The sequence below is a fragment of the Lutra lutra genome, chromosome 3, assembly GCF_902655055.1.
Source record: "Lutra lutra chromosome 3, mLutLut1.2, whole genome shotgun sequence".
Lineage (NCBI taxonomy): Eukaryota > Metazoa > Chordata > Mammalia > Carnivora > Mustelidae > Lutra > Lutra lutra.
Window position 1 is genome coordinate 141,653,217 of NC_062280.1, and position 20,670 is coordinate 141,673,886.

Consider the following 20,670-nt stretch of genomic DNA (forward strand, 5'->3'; position numbering starts at 1 on the left):
ATAAAAGATTACTTATTGCATGATTCTATTTTTATCAAATTCCAGAAAAGGCATATGTAGTGACAAAAAAGTAGTTCAGTGGTTGTCACAGCCAAGAACTGGTGAGGGAGAGACTGAAGACATATAAGGAAATTTTTTAAAGATAATGGAAATGTTTCGTATCTTGATGGTGGGGGATATACAACTTTGTTATTACCATAAATTCAATCAAGTCATATACAGGGAATGGATGAATTTTATTGCATGTAAATTATATTTTAATATAGGAAGTGGGGGGGATCAAGTGAGTTCTTCCATAGCAGGCAATAAGAGAAAACTAACGACGCCAAGTGCTAGGGAAAGTATGGAGCAATGGGAATTGAGAACTTTCATATAGTTGGCAGGAGTTGGTACAACTGCTCAGAGAACAATTTGGCAGTATTTAATAAAGTTCAACACACACACACACACACCCCTCCATGACCCAGCAATTTCATTTCTAGGAACGTGGCCCCTAGATAGAGTTTTATTTGTGTACATAAAAAAAAAGGTCCAATAATGATTACTGCTGAATGGTCAACATGGGAAAAATTAAAAATAACCTACATGTCCATCAAGTGGAGAATAAAGTATTATAGGCTCATATAATAATTAAAATGAGATCAACTACCATAGTTGGTTTTAAGAGCGTAGAAACACGATCCCAAATTACAAAAGAGGAAAAAAAAGCCAAGTTGGATATTACCAGTATATATTTAAGACTTTAAAAACATACCAAATGGTACTATAAATTCTCTGGCTTTGTATGCTTGGATTATTTCATAACTAAAGGACAACAACAAAAATCAACCAAAAAAAAAAAAAAAAAGGAAAATCACTCATGAACAAGGGCTTCTTTGCCAGGGTATAGGAGTTTACCTGGCCTAATTTAGAACAAGTCAGAGACATTTCCTCCCCTTGTACTGCCAACAGAACTGGTACACCTTAAATTATGCTGAGAAGGTAGAAGAGCTCCCACAGGTGCTGCACAATTATCATCTCATTAATCTTCCTAAAACCTCAAGTTTTTACCCCAGTTTATAAATGAAGACACTGAAGCACGCGCTGGCCTATAATCAGGCCTCTACAGCGGTATGGAAAGACACAGTTTTTGGAAGCATTCTTCCTCTCTCGTTGTACTAATTTCTGGTTTAAATAAATCTTCTCATCACATGATAAAGTAATATTACTTAACCAATTATATTTCAAGCAAAATGAAGGATAAATTCTGTTCTGGTACTTCAATTAGTTAAGAATTAGGTCACCTCAGTCAGCTCCCTAAGAGGTTTCCGTAAATGTTGCTTCCATTATCAGCTTAACTCAGACAAAACACAAGGGTTTTCATAGAATTTTGATTCCGTTCCTATACTAACAAATCACTGTACATCCTCAGGCACTTCTCTTTGAGCCTTCTTTATAGGATGAATGAAGACACATTTTTTCCAAAGCTCTCAGATACCCTATTATGCAATTATTATGGCAAATGCAATCACAAAGCCTTAGGAACCAGAATATTAAAAAGGAAAACATCTCTTAGGGTTAAAAATCATATCAATGAAGAAAAAAAGAAAGAGGAAGAAGGAAGAGAGGGAAGCAGGGAGGGAAGGGGACAGAGATGGTATGAAAATGTTTTAAGTATAAAAACAAGACAGAAATAAAGAATCAATACAATTTATTCAACTCAAAGCAGCATGAATTACTGAACCTTCAGAAATAGATTTAGAAACATGTACTTTTTTTTTAAAAGATTTTATTTATTTATTCATGAGAGAGAGAGAGAGAGAGGCAGACAGAGGGAGAGGTAGAGGGAGAAGCAGGCTCCCCAAGAAGCAGGGCGCCCGATGTGGGACTCGATCCCAGAACCCTGGGATCATGACCCGAGATGAAGGCAGACGCTTAACCATCTGAGCCACCCAGGCTCAGAAACATGTACATGTACCCAAGAAACATGTACATTTTTAAAACACATTTGGTAGGGATGCCTGGGTGGCTTGGTTGGTTAAGTGTCTGCTTTTGGCTCAGGCCATGATCCCAGGGTCCTAGAATCAAGTCCCACATTGGGCTCCCTGCTCAGCAGGAAGCCTGCTTCTCTCTCTGCTTACCTCCCTCTCTCTCCCTGACAAAAATAAAAATATTAAAAAAATACATTTGATTAATATGAATAAACCTGGAGATGCACAGGCCAGCTGCCCATGGATATATCTGGCCTATATACTATTTTCCAAAATACAGAATTAGCTGCCAACATTTAAAAAAATCTTATGATTCAAATTTTTACACATGAATTTCCTGGTTTCTCAACTCCCCCTAATTTTTCTCCCTAGATGAAGACCAAACATACCAAGTTATTGGCTACTGTGTTGCCTAGTTTTGAACTAAAGTCCCGCTATGACTGGGTATATACGCCCATCTGAGAACTTACTTTATAAAACAACTAGTCTAAACCATTCCCGGTATAAAGAATTCTGACTTCTGAGCTTCAGACTGGATTAATGTTCTGAATTAAAAACCTTAATGCTTTAAATGACACAACAGGCGAATTCTCTTACGAACATCGAATCTGAGTATGAACGGCATAAGCAAGCCAAAAGTGTAACAGAGAAGAGGTAGAACTGGGCAAGCCCAGAGAAAACTGTGGGCCAAGAGTTACAGGAATCCAAGACCTTTTCCAGACAACTCCCAGTTCCCAGAAAACATAAAAACAGCTAGAGAATGACAGAAAGCAACTTGGTTGTAATACAGTCTATATTCCAGGAAAGGCAAAATACAGAAAGTCAAAACAGGGATGGAATGACAGCCAGAACTATAAAGTGGTATCAAAAAGAACACTATGGGGCACCTGGGTGGCTCAGTCTGTTAAGCAGCTGCTTTCAGCTCAGGTCATGATCCCAGGATCCTGGGATCAAACCCTGCCTGCATCAAGGCCCCTGCCCAGCAGGGAGCCTGCTTCTCCCTCTCCCCCTATCTGCCGCTCAGCCTACCTGTGCTCTCTATCTCAGTCAAATAAATAAAATCTTTAAAAAAAAAAAAAAACACTTTGGAGTAAGGAAAATATTCTACATCTTGACTGTGATGATTATACAACTACATTTGCCAAAATTAACACAACAATATACCTAAAAGGGCTGAATTTTCAGTATGTAAATAATACTCAAGTAAAATCAAATTATTCTCCTCTTCCCCAATTTACAAGCAACAGGACAGTTTTTTCCTAAGACTCAATTAAATGATACTAAAGAAGCTAGAAAAGATAGGTGAAGACAAAACTGAAGACAGCAGACAAAAAATGTCAGAATTTTGGAGGATGGGAAAGCTGGACAAGTTTAACTTCTCTATCTCATGTATGTCATCTTAAACATGGATTAACAGTAGCACCTACTCACAGGGCTGTTGCAGGGATTAAATGAGGAAACATGTGAAACATTTAGATCACTGTTTGGTACACAGTAAACAGTAAATGATCAATAGGTAATAGTTATTATTATCCCACCACCACCTGATTTAGCTGAGAAAGGTTAAACTGAAACAAGTATCCACTGGGGCTGAAGCCAATAAAAAGCCATCTACAACAAAATCCTGAAAAGGCCAACTGGAAAAAGACTAACAGTACAGGAGGGGGAAATTAAATCATTTCCTATTCCAGTAAGAATTTTAAAGTAACAAATGAACAAACCTTGGTTATCATTTAAGACCTATTTAAAATTTTTCCAAAATTCTTTCCCAACTCTTCTCTTAGAACCACAAAAGCCGGGGCGCCTGGGTGGCTCAGTGGGTTAAGCCACTGCCTTCGGCTCAGGTCATGATCTCGGAGTCCTGGGATCGAGTCCCGAATCGGGCTCTCTGCTCAGCAGGGAGCCTGCTTCCCTCTCTCTCTCTGCCTGCCTCTCCATCTACTTGTGATCTCTCTGTCAAATAAATAAATAAAGTCTTTAAAAAAAAAAAAAAACCCACAAAAGCTATGTAGGTGATGACCCCAACAGATTACTATTATGTAGTATAGCAGTGCCATGCATTTACTGCTGGTACATGTTCTGTCCACCTGACTTGTACATGAGTTTTCTTTCCAAAGTATGGAGGCATCGAAAAAAATGACCCAGCAATCTGTTCAGTATTAATAGCACTGATTATCAAATATATATTCTATGTAAAAACACAAAATCTATGGCTAAAAAGCTAACCTCTATAGACATCAAATATTTGTTGACATTTTGTCTTGTTCATTTAAATCAGTATCTGAATTATGCTTTCTCATTTTACTTTTCAAATTAAGATCGCTACTATCTCCTCTATGGTGAGAAAAGTCCACATGACAAATGTTGTGTCTAGCACACAAAAAGGAAGCAGTTTTCCAAGTGCTTGGCATTATATGGATAATAAAGTTACTGCATTAATTTGTACTTGGACTAAAAAGAGGTTTAAAAAGTAAGAAACTGGGGTGCCTGGCTGGTGCAGTTGGTGGGGCGTGCGAATCTTGATCTTGGGGTTGTAGCTTCAAGCCCCACGTGTAGAGAGAACTTAAAATAATAATAAATGAAAAGTGAGAAATCAATAAAAATACAATGTCTACAAAACAGATTTTTCATTAATGTCCTTTTTTTTGTGAACAAATCCTGCAATACACAAAAAGCAATAAACTGCAATAAACAAAAAGAAATTAAGCTATTACATAATAGAACTATTCTGAAAAAAAGCTGCAATAAACAAAAAGAAATTTTTAAGCTCTTGCATAATATGACTATTCTGAAAAATTTAAACCTGAACCAAATTATTGACAGTATATAAAATTGGCACAGGCCTAGGTTAAAAAAAATATATAGGTCAGAACTTAAAAAAAAAAAATATATATATATATATATATGTATATATATGGCTATAAATGCTTTTAGTGCTGGATCACGACTTCATTACTTTTTTTTTTAAGATTTTTATTTATTTATTTGACAGAGATCACAAGTAGGCAGAGAGGCAGGCAGAGGGAGAGGGGGAAGCAGGCTCCCCACTGAGCAGAGAGCCTGATTCGGGGCTCGAACCAAGGACCCTGAGATCGTGACCCGAGCTGAAGGCAGAGGCTTTAACCCACTGACCCACCCAGGCACCCCACTTCATCACTTTATATTAGGGACAAGAAGAGTATCTAACACAAAGCACAATGGTAATGTAGGAACACCTTAAACATTCTCTATTCTTTTTTATACATATTTTAAAGATAGCCAATATTCTTCAAGGTGTTTATTCAATCTACACTGAAGAGAACTTTCTATTTTAGGAAATGAAATTTCAGGAGATTTTCTTTCTTTTCTTTTCTTTTTTTTTTTAAATAACGGGCTCCATGCCCAATGTGGGGCTTGAAATCAGAACCCTGAGATCAAGAGTCCCATGCTCTACCAACTAAGCCAGCCAGGTACCCCAGATTTTCAAATTCATATTGGTGAGATCTAAAGGTACTGGATAGTCAAGAGCATTATATACAATTGCTATTTATTGTTAATCATAGCCTTTACCAGACATCAAAAAAAATGGTCAAGACAGATTTCTTCTGGCACTGGCTGAATTATGAATTCCTACTGTTATTAATAAGAATATCAACTGTTTCCTTAAAACTTGAAGCGTAAAACAAAACAAAAACCTGAAGTACGATAAGAATGTTCTACTGTCTATAATTCATTATAAAATTAAGTGTCAAGATGGGGGGGGAAGCAAACTTGTTCTGGAATCATTTTTGTATAAATCCAAGATTTAATGTCATTCAACAAGATAATGATGCATTTATATTCAAATATGAGTAATTCTATTTAAAATGCAGAACTCTTGATAAAAACTTCCAATTATATTCTTCTAAAGGCATGAAATAATTTAAATGTGGAAAGTATATTTTCTGTCCAAGTTTAGAATTTTTAAAGTTAGACAAAAGGACTACTGGAAAATATTCCAGTTCTGGAGATCAGAGGTATGTGTCTATCATGAACATGTCAAAAGTCCTTTGAACCTACGCCCAGCACCAAGTACATGCACAATACATACTCAGTAATCAATCATTGGATCTTGCTCCTTATTTCACCACTCCCCTGGCTCTTGGATCCAAGGGTGCAGTGTTCTTGTGACATTTGAGTCAGCTGTGATTAAGCTGGTCTACACAATCAGCTGGTCTCTCCCAGGGAGCTGCTACTTGAAGACTGGGATGCTTAGTAATTTTTAAATTCCTAATATAGCACCTGGCCATGAGGTACATGCCTCTGAATATGTGATCAGTATAGTTCTCAAAAAGAAAACATCTACTGTGGAAGGACCATGAAAGCACATTTAGTACAACACATCGTTTTACAGATAAATATAATGAGGCCCAGAGAAGTAAAATTATTTGTGTAGTATCTTAGTACTCATAAGGCCTGAATACCCTCTCACACTCCATGTACATCATAGGGAAGGAAAAGCATGGGGCTTTTCAACCACGCAAATTAACTCTGATAATAATGACTTGACACCATGTCTTGGTAGGATAATGCTGATATCCAATCAGAAATGATTTAGCCTGAGTTTCCACAAAATTCTGCTCTAAAGACTTTACCTGAATTGAGCCACACTCACACTAAGCACTATGCATTAACTATTACAACAGTTGTGTTATTATTATGTTTAGAAAGTTAGGGGTACCTGGGTGGCTTAGTTGGTTAAGCATCTGCCTTTGGCTCAGTTGTAATCAAACTCTCTGCTCAGTGGGGAATCAGCTTCTCCCTCCCTGTGCTGATCTCCTTGCTCATTCTCTCTCTTTCTCTCTCTCAAATAAATAAATAAAATCTTGAAAAAAAGTTTCAAAACAAATTAATAGGATTTTTCTCTTCATCAAATTACAAAGGACAGTAACAAGAATATTAAAATCCTATGTGCATGAAGCAAAAACAACAAAGGAAAATAACTCAGGCTTACAAGCATACAGGCATTTGAAAATAAATAGAGAAGGCAAGATATTGATTGCAAAAATGAAACTGAAGTAGAGTAGCAAAGCCACAAAGCAAAATCACAAAGTTGGTAGTGACCGAGTTGTCTCTAACTCAAGACGGAGACAGTTTTTAAATTTAAAGAGGGAGACCAGAAGGTGATGCTTCATGTATCTTTTTTAGGCCATCCTGTAGGACCCTGAAACTAGTGCTAATATGGGGCACCTGGCTGGCTCAGATGGAAAAGCATGGAATTCTTGATCTTGGGGTCATGAGTTGGAGCCCCACGCTGGGAGTAGAGATTACTTAAATAAACAAACATTAAAAAAAAAAAAAACCCTAGTGCAATAGTAATACTCCAGACAATAATGGTTTCCATTAATAGCTATTATCCAAGTCTATTTTTAATGTGAAAGGAAATATTCCAATAATCTTTAAAAAGCTATTAAGACAGCAGAGATAGAAGCACTATGATTTCCAATTAAATGGTCATGTTTTCTTCCTGAAAACTTGACAAAGTTAATAATAAAGGGATAAACAAATAAATACATCTTTAGCCAGAGAATGGAAATGAATGACCTGAAACAAACTACATCAATAAAAATTTCGAGAGCCAGAAGCATAAAGAAAAAAATCTTATGCTTCTATAGACGGGGTGAAAAAACTGGTCAAAAAAACCAGGCATCAGAATGGCATGAAGCAATGCCATCAAAATGCTGAAGAAAATTACAGCTAACCTAGAATTTTATACCCAAATTAATCACCAATTAAATGTGAGGATAAAGATTCTCAGATGTGAAAGGTTTTTTTAAAAAAAAATTGATCTGATACGTTTTCTCACATTCATTAAACTGCAGATAAAACACAGGATAAAGACAAACCAATTCAATTCCAGGATGATAATTACTCTTGGGCATCTGGATAGCAATATGTCTAGATTATAACCAGTCTGGATGGCAAGACTGAAGAATGACAAACGGAAAACTGCCAAGAAAAATACAAAACTTGGTAAGTTATCTAATAAGTTTGTAAATACCCGAAGGCAATTATACTGCAGTCATAGTCTAAGGATGAATTAGCAAAAAATACACAGAAAATTAAGCAACCCTCCCTGGCCCAAGAAACAATTATTAAATCCAGGGAAAATAAAACAATTTTGTATAAGAAAGAACTTAGTAACTTTATTAGGTTATACTATGTTACTCAGACGTAAATGTTTGTTAATTACAATAAAAGTACAGAATATCAATTTAACCAGAAATTACTGTAACTACACCTTAAGATAGAATATGTTTGTAATATGTTAATATACAGAAAAAGCTAAATATTCACTTTCAGTATTAGGAAGCCAATAGGTGATACCTAAAATTGCGAAAAATACAAATAAAACAAAAACCAACAACAGCAGCATAAGAAAGTGCATAGAGTTTAAGTTTTCCAAATGAGGTCCAAGGACACCCTTTTAAGAGTTCCACAAGGTCGGGGTGCCTGGGTGGCTCAGTGGTTAAAGCCTCTGCCTTCGGCTCAGGTCATGATCTCAGGGTCTTGGGATCGAGTCCCGCATTGGGCTCTCTGCTCTGCAGGGAGCCTGCCTCCTCCTGTCTCTCTCTGCCTGCCTCTCTGCCTACTTGTGATCTGTCTGTCAAATAAATTAAAAAAAAAAAAAAATTTTTTTTAAAAAGAGTTCCACAAGGTCAAAACCTTCTCATAATAAAACTAAGACAGTGTTTTTTTCATTCTCACGCTCTGACTAGTGTAAAGTTTTCCCAGAAGCTGAATGTGAGATAGCACAACAGGCTGACAACAAAAGCGGATGTGAGAATCAGCTATTATTAATAGTCTTCTATTAAGCTATTCAGCAGAGTGTTACAAAAATGTAAACATGTTACCCTTACTCTTCTTAATTTCTGGTTATTTGGAAAATTTTAGTATTCATAAAAATGCCATTTATGGTAATATGTTATAGGTTTATCATTGCTATTTTAAATTAGTTAATAGTCAATTTCGAATATAGTAATTATCAATAGATATAACCTCTTTGGCTCCTCAACAATTTTTAAGAGTACAAAGGTGTCCTGAGACCAAAAAGTGAAAACCAGTTTTTTACAGAAACGTGGAGCTAGGATCACCATATACAGCTAGGCAGAATATTCTGGCACAAGGATGCCAGTCCAAGGAGATCAACAGAGCCAGAATCCAGTCTGTATTCTGCTCACCGAAACCACACTCTTTTTTATTTTACAGAAAGCGTAGAAGCTAAACTGAACTCAATTGCCTCAAATTAATCTTCAAAGATAGAAATTAGATTAGTGGTTGCCTCTAAGGGGAGAGGACAGGCACTAAAAGGACATGAGAACTTTCTGAGTTGATAGGTCTATCTTGACTGGGTTGTTATTCAGGTGCATGTATTTAAAATTATGTAACTGTACACTCAAAATCCGTACTGTATTATATATAAATATACTATAATCTTTAAAAAGTGAGTTCCTCTATGATAGGGCAGGAATATTTGCATTTTAAAACTAAGCATTATTTGGTAAAACCCAAAATTAAATTTACAAAATTAAATTCAACGTCCTTTATGTAATGGAGAAATACCCACTTTTTAAAAAAATTATTTATTTATTTGACGGGGGGGAGGGGGTCACAGGAGGCAGAGAGGTAGGCAGAGAGAGAGGGGGAAGCAGGCTCCCCGCCGAGCGGAGAGCCCAATGCGGGGCTCGATCCCAGGACCTTGAGACCATCACCTGAGCTGAAGGCAGAGGCTTAAACCACTGAGCCACCCAGGTGCCCTGAGAAATACCCACTTTTTAAAGAAAATGGATAAAAGTACTGCATGCTAAGAGTTCTACATTACAGGGAGAAATCCTCACCAGAATACCTTGTAGAGGATGATTTAACAATAATAATGTTATCTAACTGACATGCGACATAGGGATAAAACAATAATGGTAACAGAAGTACTACTCCAAAACAAGAATGATGAGGGAGAAAAATTGGACTTCAATAAATGGGGACAGAGGAAGAGCATTTAACATTTAACTAGTTTCTAAGTAGCAGGCACTCTCAATTTTATCCCAACAACACTTCAGGGCTGGTACACCAGATTATTTTGCAAATGAGAGAACTGAGACCTGGGGAAGTTTCTTGACTTGTCCAAGTTACCAGACCCAGGTTGCGACATTAACCTTTGACAGCAGGATCTCAACCTATCTGAAAGTGGCTTTAGGTTTGTGGCACTGGTCTATAAAAAAAAAAAAAAACAAAAACAAAAAAAACAAAGCAGAAATTTTAAGAACTGCTCTGCTTCATTAACTTTACTTCTATCTTTAAGTCTTCCCTCCTAGAAATTTTGAAGGTAAGTTTACTTGAAAAAGTGACATCTGCAAAGCTGAACCAAAGCCAACTGGAAAACTAGAAAGATACAACATTTGGTCTCACATCACATGGCTGTTTAACAATCTGAGGACTGCCAAACCCTGTTTGACAGTTGTAGTTTTAAGTAACAGTAACAGTAGTACTCGTAACAGCAGCTAATGTCTCTTCTTTGGGGGGGAGGAAAGAGTGGGGGCAAGGGGGGGGCAAAGGGAGAGAGAGTATCTTAAGCAGGCTCCAGGGCCAGCACACAGAGCTGACAAAAATCGGATCTCACTACCCTGAGCCCAAATCCAGAGTCAGCTGTTTAACAGACTGAGCCATCCAGTCTGTTATGTCCCTAATGTCTTCTGAGTCTTATTCTCACTCTATTCCAGCCATGGTGATAAACTTTTTACAGATTATTATACTCCCCATTTTGCTGAAGGAGAAACTGAGACAGAGAGTTGAAGTAACTCACCTCATGTATCACACAGTAAGTGGCAGAGATAGGATTAAACCCTGAAGTTTAAGTGCATAGTCTGAGTTCTCAGTAAGTAGATAGTATTTCTTCCTGAACTGTACACCCCTCTACTGTTTAGGACAAAAGGGAGAAGTTGGTTGATTTTCTTCCCCAAGCATTTAAAAATGTAAAAATAACTCTTAGTTCATGGGCCATACAAAAACAGGCAGCATGCCACGTCTGGACACACGCTCCATCATTTGCCAGGCTCTCTACTGTAAAGGAGACTAAAACAAGTGGCACACGTCAAATTGTCAGTATTTTTGCCTTGCTTGAAATTCTTATATAAATTAGTTGGGAATACTTAATATTTAAGTGTCAAAAATCATCCTGATTCTAGCTTGCCTTTAAAGACTGGAGAACCAAACACCACTTGACCCCCCCCCTTTTTTTTTTAAATGAAAATGAAGACTATTCTAAACTGTTTAATAGGTAAAAAGCCCAACTTCACTACTTCTGCTTGGGCCCAGGAGGCACTGAGTTTATGATCTCCACGTCTAGCACTGCCCTGGCTAACACTGATGACTTGCCTGGTAAATGTTTGTCCTAGCGCTAGGATGAAAGCAAGGAAAAAATGCACTGAAGGAGAAAGCTATAAATGGAAAGATAAAAACTGACAGAGAAGTGTATATAGCAGAACAAAAATACTACAAAGGTTGGCTGAGAAAATGAATTTTAAGAAATGCAGACACACGGGGCACCCGGGTTGCTCAGTTGTGAAGGCTCAGGTCAGGATCCTAGAGTCCTGGATCTAGCCCTGCATTGGACTCCCTGCTCAGCGGGAAGCCTGTTTCTCCCTCTTCCATACCCCCTCAATCCGTTTGTGTTCCCTCTCTTGCTGTGTCTCTCTCTGCCGAATGAATAAATAAAATCTTAAAAAAACAAAAAAATGCGATGCAGACACACTGATTCTGGAAATCATTTTTCCCAGCAATAAAGCTGGGTCTTCTTTTGGATGCTGCAGTGATCCAAGTCATTACTTAACAATGCACCTTACCTTTTTGGTTTTTTAATCTTAATTTTAAACATGATAATCATATTTAAAGCAGAGAAAACAATTCAAGATTTAAGCTTTATTCTTAACACATTCTGCAAAACAAATTTTTAAAAATAATTTTGGCATTAAAACAAACCTTCAAATATACAAAAACCCATCAAAACTTAAATTTCTTAAATTATGAAATTCAACTGTGTCAAGTTTATGCAAATATTTTAAAATTTCCGAGTATTACATATTGAACACCATAATTAGTGTCCATTTCCCAAATAAGCTCCCTAGATATTTAACTCGAATATGATTAGTATTTATAAATGAGGCAAATTTTACCTCAACATTAATTTCTATTTGGATACATATACACATTTACATACAATTACTGCTGGAAAATTATCAACACTAAAAGATAAAATATTAAATGAAAAAATCAGACTATCCCTATCATAAAAATAATTTCTTCATTTCTTTAACTCAAGATTAAAATTCTTCTACTTAAGAATAAAGTCTATATTCATTCTTACTTGATTCCCCCCCAAATGGTAAAATTACAGAAATACTTCATAAAGTTCTTTCTTCCCTTCAAATTGATTAAAGAGTTTTAAAGAAATCTTCCAATTGTTGAAAATTATTTTGTTCATTCAATTGTTGGTAACACACAAAAAGAGAATTATATTACAGCTGTCTTTAAAGCTATTAAGATGTATCATAAATCCCAATTAGAGGGGATAATCATAATTAAATGATTTTTTAATAATGTTCTTAGATCATATCTGTAATAAAAATTTCTAATTTTCCAACTTTCAGCCATCTATCTTATAAAAACATTCACTGCCAAGGTTTGTGCGAAGAAAATAAGACCAGCAGAAAATACTTTATACACAAGCTTCTTGAAAAACTAGTGCCAGTGTTAATATTTTCTACATCCTTTGGACAAAAACCACCTCACTGAGAAATTCCAAACTGTCAAATCCTTTATTTTAACAGGCTGTAGTTATTACTGAAAAAACTCTTTGATGGCCAAGTACTTAACTCCTTCAGTCTAAGTTCTAATAAAAACTGCCAAGTTTACCTAAAAGTTTAGGAGGATGAATTCATCAATATTGTATTTGAAAAGACAAATGTTTTCTAGATTTTCCTCTGACACTATGATATGCAAAGCAGTCCAGCTACTTGGACTGAGTTCAGAAAGTATTCAGAAAGTTATAAGTTCAGAAAGTATTTCCTTTTGGAAAAAGAAAATGCATTTTAAATACACACCCTAGATATTTAAATTATGACAGAACTAAAGAAGTAAAACGTCCCAGAATTACTACTTACTACATTTTTCGACAAACACTTAAAGCAAGTCAAGTTTTAGTAATACATAATGAAAACTTTGTAAGTTACATACTGAATCAACTTAAATAAGCCTGTGCCATGTGTTCTAAGAGATACTTCTGGGTAAAAAAGATACTTTCACTTACTTAAACCTCTTACACAGCAGAGCTGAATGCCACAACGTCTCAGGGGCTTATGTTTTACTAACATACTTGCTTCTGTTAAGTCCAGACAAAATATGTTTTAAGATGACACTGTGAAGCCCCAGGCAGGTAACTTGTCCTCCAAATATGCAATATACAACCTTGTCCAACCTTTGTCCACCTCTGCAGCAGCAGCACCCCCCACCCCAGGCACGTCTGGGTGGGGGGGGCGCGGGGACACGGGACAGGAACCTGTCCTGCCAAGTCACGTCCTAACCCCCCAGGGGAGGGGGGGCAGAGGGGGCAATTAATTTATCTCCCAGTACTAAACCCTCACACTTCAGCTACCAATACCCTCACCAAGAACCAAAATGTAATGACTGTAAAGTTTTTACTGGCTACTGCTTACGAACACTAAATAACACAACTGGGTCATGATATGTACTTTCTTCAAAAAGAACCGAGCTCCCAAATCCCTCCTCTAAAGGTCAACACATTTCAATAAACGTCCTCGTATCTTTTGTTTCTCCTATCCCCAGAAAACCCCCACAAAAAAAAAAAAAAAAACCACCAACACCAAAAAAGTTAAATTACCAAACCCATCAGTCCTATTTATGCATACAGAAAATACCAGAAACTGCAAAGAACTAGGGTCCAAAGAGCCATGTTGTAATGAGTAACTCAGAACTTAACCGGGTTAGTAGTCTTGCACTTTTCTCTCCCACTTCCATCCTGCCCCATCTTCCCTCCTACACAAGCACTTTCCTTTTCTCTCCCTTTGAGGTCTACAACTATAATACAGGGTAAAGGAGGGACAATACTATTTTTCCAGCAGTACAGTTTGCAGGGATATCTGTGAAGCAAATTTAAGCTGAGTCCTGATATTGGGAAGGTATTTCACAATTAGGCATTACACACACACACACACACACACACACACACACAAAAGTGTTAACAACTACTGCTCTAAAGTGAGGTAACCCACAATAAAAATTTGGTTTATTACATAATACCCTGGGTCCATTTCTTTTCTCTTTGACCCACTGCTACTTAATACGAAGAAGCAATGTAACATGCTAAACATGGGGAAGAAAGGGAATGGTCTGGTTAGGATGAAGAGGTGGTCGTTATTTTTCACAAAACAATTTAATTCCTGCCAAATTTAATTATGTAATCCTCACATCTTCAGAGAATTTTAAAACTGGAAGAGTCCTTACAGACCCTCTCATTTTTACAGATAAGGAAAACTAAAAACTTAAGCCCAAGATCAAGCAGTTATGTAATGACAAAACTGGGACTTCTGACTTAGTTCATTAGGTATTTTCTTTGGTATTTGCACATACATAACAGTCTTCCAAAGATCAAAGTTATAGACACAACCACCAATGAACCGCGACCTGTAACATAACACACATATATAATTTAAAATTCACCTGTTACAAAAAACAGAGGTCATACTCTTTGCTATTTCTGTATCTCTGAGCTTTGTGTCAGTTGGGACAGGCAGAGGAAGGTGAAAAATTAAGGCGAAAATGTAGGAAAAGAATAGTAAATAGCAAGCTAGTTGAGATCAACAGACAGGACTGTTGGAGTTGAGAGCTACTGAAAGACAAGAATGAAAAAAGGGCAATGGCACTGCTTTCAGAGGGTTCTCAACCTGTAACAAGAAAAGAGCTAAAGAAATAACAAGGGACAGGAGCAACATTAAATTACTGGAATGTGTGTTACATAAGACAGCTGACTGGAGTGATCAGAATTTTTGGTGGCAGAGAGACACCAGAATTCTTTGGTAGATTCTAAGGTAGTGGAATCTGCCTTTTTAAACTAGAATTCAAGATGACACCAGGGCAGGGGGCCATGGAGTGTACATCTTGAGAAACAAACATCATTTGGATATTGTGATCTAGGATTTAAAGGTACTAAAAATTTCTTCTTCAGGAGTTCTGGTTCATAACCAGCTTTACTTGATTCTCTCAACCAACCAAGCAGGCAAGGATATGCCCCAGGCAAACCGGAAGGCTGATTCTGTGCCGAATCCAGGCAGTCAAATTCAGTGGTTACCATAAAGTCACCCCAAGGAGCTAGAGCACATTATGTAATCACAGTCGAAGTGCAAGATGAAAAGATGAGAAGTTCTTTCACAATGTCTGTTATAAGCTAAGTCTTCATTTACCGTTAAGTGACTGGTTATTAGGATTCTACTTTTAATGTAGAGCAATATTTTGTCTCTTAGTGAAGAAAAGAAGTCTTTGAGTTTATAGCTAGAAAAAGAAGTAGTCATTTTTTTTAATCTGCCTATTCATCCATGACTGCTGCGTGGTTACAAAGGAATACTCTGGACCTCACAGCTTATTTCCAGTATTTTTAATCTGGATATGGGATCTAAGAAAATAGAAACAGAAAATGCACAGAGCTACAAATGGTTACTTTTTCACAGCAGCTGTGACCACAAAATTTGAGTATGGTGAAACTATGAGAAATTCTGAGAGTATGAAAATGGGGTTATGTTTCAGGAATGACAGAAAATGTCTAAAGTCAGATTTACAGCTATCTAGCAAATTAATTCTGACTTTTATCCAGAGTGCCAAATATCCTTCAATACAGATCAAGAGAAAAGCTCTCTGAAGTGACATCATCTGATTCTTTCTCCCTCTCTCCTTTTCTAAAAGGAAGGAATTATATTTACAGGATTTTTAAGAGATACATACTAGGATTAAAATCTCTATATGTATCTGAGATTGTTATGACAGGGCACTTGACCATCTATTTTAGGTACAATGAATGTTAGATAAACATAGAGCTAAGATAATAATTTGCTACTCTTAATTATCCTCTGTGCATTCCAAACATTTTCTTTTAAGACCAAGCTGTTTGCAATGGATTCAGAAAAACAATAGCAATATCAAAACTCTTAATCCTTTTAGGGAATCAGTTCCCTGTTTGTATTTCAAGGCAAGGCAGTCATTTAAATATCAAACCCTGACGTTTTTGGTTTTAACTAGAACATTTCCAAAAAATAAGTACAGGCAAGTCCCCATTAACATTACAATCTCAAATTTTTTGACAGTATATTAGTGCCATATTTTTCAACAGTAATTTTCATTACATAATATTAAAAAACACTTATTACTCACACCTGCACACAATCATTGCATTTTTTGAAATTAAAACTAAGTTTACCCTACTGATAACAGGTTCTGAAAAATGCTAAGGAAAAAGGAAGTTGAGCAACATAAATAAACTTCTACAGTTAATTTTTACAGGACTGAATGTTTGCAGCCTAAAGATCATCTCGTAGAGAACAGGCTACGAGGCTTTCTTTCCTTTTTAACCTGAGACAATTACAATTATATATCCTAAATATATTATTTTTGTAATCCGCTAAAAGTTGGCACAATTATAGTTCCACTCCTGATTTTTAATTAGGACTAAAAAGAGGGATTTTGTGAAAGTAAAGGAGAATTTTAAAAGGGACGTGAACGAGTTTCTCCCGTTTAGTTTCACTTAGTGTTAAAGGGGTCCTCATAAATATGCTTATGTAATTTAAAAGCCAGTCGTGGGTTTTACAGTAGCATCTACACAGTAATTACTGATCCTTACCAGGAATATTTGTTTTAATTATAAACAACAACCAAAGCCTATTCTGAGCAGATCTTCACCTCACTTTCTCCCCTCAACCGCTCCTCAGCCCCCTCTCCAGACCCCAATGTGAAGTTCACCTGCCAATACCCAAAGGCCGTGGAAAAGGAGGTAACGAAGAAAATGCTTTTAAAATTAAGAGGCTTACAGCAAGCAGCTGGACTTAGTCCAAGTGCTGTTCAGCCTAGAAACGAAAGTAGGAAGCAACAGAGGTCTAGGCTTGGAATGATGTCAGCCATTTTAGGAACATTATTTATACTGGGAGGAAGTGCCAAACTCTGTTGTTGTTTTTGTTGTTTTGCATGTCGCCGCTCGTCTCCGGGTGGAACGAACCCAGTCCAGACCCCACGCACGTTCCCCCGACTGCACAACGACCGTGAACTCGGCCCAAATTCTTCGATCCCTCTCTCCAGGCCTCCCAAGCCCCCGATCCCGTGTTAGGCTCCACTTCCCCCACACGCACTTTCTTACAAAGGAGAAGCTGCGGCCGGACAAGAAAAGGGAGCAGCCCCAGATGCAGGGCCCGGCTCCCCCGGGGACCCTCGCCCGTGGCCCACGCCTCCTCCGCGCGCAGAGCCGCCCCCGGCCCCGCGCAGCCCTGCCGGCCGGACTGACCGCCCACTCCCCCGACCTCCCTTGCCCGCGGACCTTGCAGTCCACCGCGACGGCATCTGGGGGGATGATGAGTGCCTCCTCGCCGCACTTGGGCTCGTCCTTCTTGGCCTCCTTCTGGGCCAGAGCCGAGTTGAACGTCACCTTCACCATGGCGCGGCCTGGGGCGCCCTCGGGGGGCGGCGGCGGGCTGGAGGCGGGGGCTGCGGGCTCCTGGCTGCGGCTGCAGCCTCCTCGGCCGGGCTCCGGGCGCGGCTCAGCTACAGCTGAGGACGGGCGAACCGCTCGGTGGTGGCTGAGGCGGCTACTGCGGCACCGCTCCCGCAGCCTCGCAGCTCCCGGGCGAGGGCGGAGACGGCTCGCATCCCCAGGGGCGGGGTCAGAGCGGTGAGGACAGGAGGGGCGGGGCCGGAGGCAGGCGGGAGGGGCGGGGCCGCGCGCCGCGCCAGACTCTGCTCCCGCCCCAGGTCCCACGCAGCACCCAGCCGGGGCGGGACGGGCGTTCCTTGGGTGAGCGCCCAGATTTTCCGGTTCTGAGTTTGTTTCCAGCAGTTTAACCTCGGGGCTCAATGTTGCAGGTTTGTAACAAAATCAGGTGAACTTTCCTGGGTTTGCGGGGCACGGCGGATTAGACCGTCCTTTCCCTGCTTGCTGCCCCCACCGCAAGTCTAAAGACTGGAACTTTTGGGCGTCCACACCTCCATTTCCTCTGTATTAGGGAACCGACCCAGTGGAGCGCAGGAATGTTTAATAAACTCTATCTTTGTGAACTGACTTTTTATCTTCCTAGGACCTCACCCAAGGGCGTTACCTCACGCAGACTTGCCTCGTCTTCTCTCCCTCCTTCCCTCCCCTGCCTACTCCCAGAGCAATTTGGAGGAAGGCTGTTAGCAGATTCGTATCTGTTACATCTCACATTCCTAAAACAAAATGTTCCACTCTTGTGCAGATCTGAACAAAACCCACGTGCACACCGGGTTGTCTTGTGATTCAAAATCAAGGTACTCCATGATGAATCTTCAGTAGTTTTCTGCAAAATAAGAATACACACACACACACACACACATATAAAGAATATAGAAAAGAAGGTATATATATATGATAAAGCAAAATTACATTTTGAAAAGATTTTACTTATAACCAGTGTGAGAAAGGATACTGGCCTGCACTGTTCCTGGATTAATGATTGTGTGACCCTTTGGACAAATGGTTGGTCTTGTACCCTTCTCCCACCACACTATGTCCTGGTTCAACCTGAGATGTGGGTATACTCTAGAAATGTTTCAACTGTGTCAACTCTGACCTAGGTCAACTGTGAAGAAAGTAGTTTGAGGCTGAGCTGCTTGGAAATGTGGCTCTGCTCAAGGAAGAGGTTAGGTCTCAAATTCTATAGAATCAGATATAAAATCCTTGTAAAATAGTTCAAGATCTTCGTATCTTTCAGATTGTATATTTCCAAAGATCATACTGGACTGAGAGAGAAACCCAAACCAGAACTTAACTTTGCTTAGGCATTCTGAAATTTCAGTGAAAATTAAGTGCTTAGTAGAGAATGGCAAAAATTGAATTCCAGGTCTGGTGAGTTCTGACCCTAGCCAACCATACGTCTTGTGGCAACTTATTGAAATTCCCTGGGCCCCTCTTGTCCAGGGATCAACTTTGCAAGGTTTACTTTGTGAACTGGCATAGTTTCATTTCCATAGATTTCCTGACACACTACAATTGAAAACTAAGGAATTCTGAAAACAAGATCTGGAGGACTATAAAGGATTATACATATATCCTTCCTGCTTCTCCTTTTGTTATGATGGGATGTTGGAAAAATATTTAAGGCATTTGCACTACATAGAATTAGGGAAGAAAATAAAACAAAATTCTGGACACTGTTAAGTCAGGAAACTAAGGCAAAGGAAGAATGAAGGCAATTGACACCCTCCCCCATTTCTATTCTACAAGACCTGGGAATAAAAAACCATTATTTTGCATACTAGTATCCAGCAACAGCTTAAAATCAGTTGGCAAACAGTCTGGGAATAGTCTCCTGTAGTGCACAACAATACAGCAGAGATAATAAAGAAGTTGAATCAAGACCAAACATAGCAAAGGCAGTCCCCTGATTTAATAAAAGGTTGCCTGTTGACCCTGGAGGGAGTTGGGGAGGATGAAAGTTGATGACTCAACAAAAGAAAGTTAAAAACATAGTGATTGGTTACCATTAACTACTGAATGTAAAGGAGCTTCTAGAAGACCTTTGTTTTCTTTCTTCACAGTGATTTTGGAAGAATAAGGAGACTCTATTTTAAAAGTGGTCCTTGCTTTACATTTCACCTTGATGTTGGTGTTTTTCAGTTTAACCAGGAGGGAAGACAAAATAGAATCAGAAAATTAAATTCAAGAATCTTAGACCATTTAGACTCATATGATGTGCTTGGAGATGGATTTTTTTTTAGGTTGTTTGCATCTCCATACTTTCTTTTTTTTTTTTTTTTTTTTTTTTTAAGATTTTAAGGCAGAGAGAAATCACAAGTAGGCAAAGAGAGAGGGGGAAGCAGGCTCCCCACTGAGCAGAGAGCCCATGTGGGGCTTGATCCCAGGACCCTGAGATCATGATCTGAGTGGGAGGCAGAGGCTTTAACCCACTGAGCCACCCAGGCCCCCTACATCTCCATACTTTCAATTCATTCTCTTTCAGACTTAGCAGGAGAATTGGAGATTTTTGCAAATTTGGGGCCCTTGGCTAAACAGCATCACTCAGTATGCCCTTTGAAATGTGCTCTTGACTTCTTTCCTAACCCAATGTGTGGCTGGGGCTGGGGCTCTTGTAGCTGTCTCAGCTTTTATTTAAGAAGAATTTCTTCCAAGCTATGGTGAAGGCTTCACCTTGCCTCTCTTCAGATTTAAGCAAGCACTGTTCTTCTCTCCATAACTTTAGATGCATCTTTATTGTTTCTAAATTTCTTATCTCCCAGGTTTATATTTCTTACTGCCTTCCTACCTTAATACCATATGTGTTTTTCAATTATTTTCTTTTATACCATGTCATTATTTTCCTTGATGAACTGACTTAATTAGTTTTTCAGGGTTTTGGGTTTTTTTTCCCCTCAGAATCTCAAGCTATAATATGCCTTTGGG

General features: G+C 38.6%; 1 protein-coding gene across 1 annotated transcript in view; it reads right to left on the reverse strand.

Annotated features, from left to right (window-relative positions):
* ITM2B (integral membrane protein 2B) overlaps positions 1-17,902 on the reverse strand; it is a 29,219-nt gene extending 11,317 nt beyond the window's left edge. Inside the window, exon 1 of the mRNA XM_047723426.1 lies at positions 17,575-17,902. Within this exon, the coding sequence (XP_047579382.1) occupies positions 17,575-17,691 (117 nt within the window). The 5' untranslated portion in view covers positions 17,692-17,902. The remainder of the gene's footprint in view (positions 1-17,574) is intronic.
* Between the last annotated feature and the right edge of the window lie 2,768 nt (positions 17,903-20,670).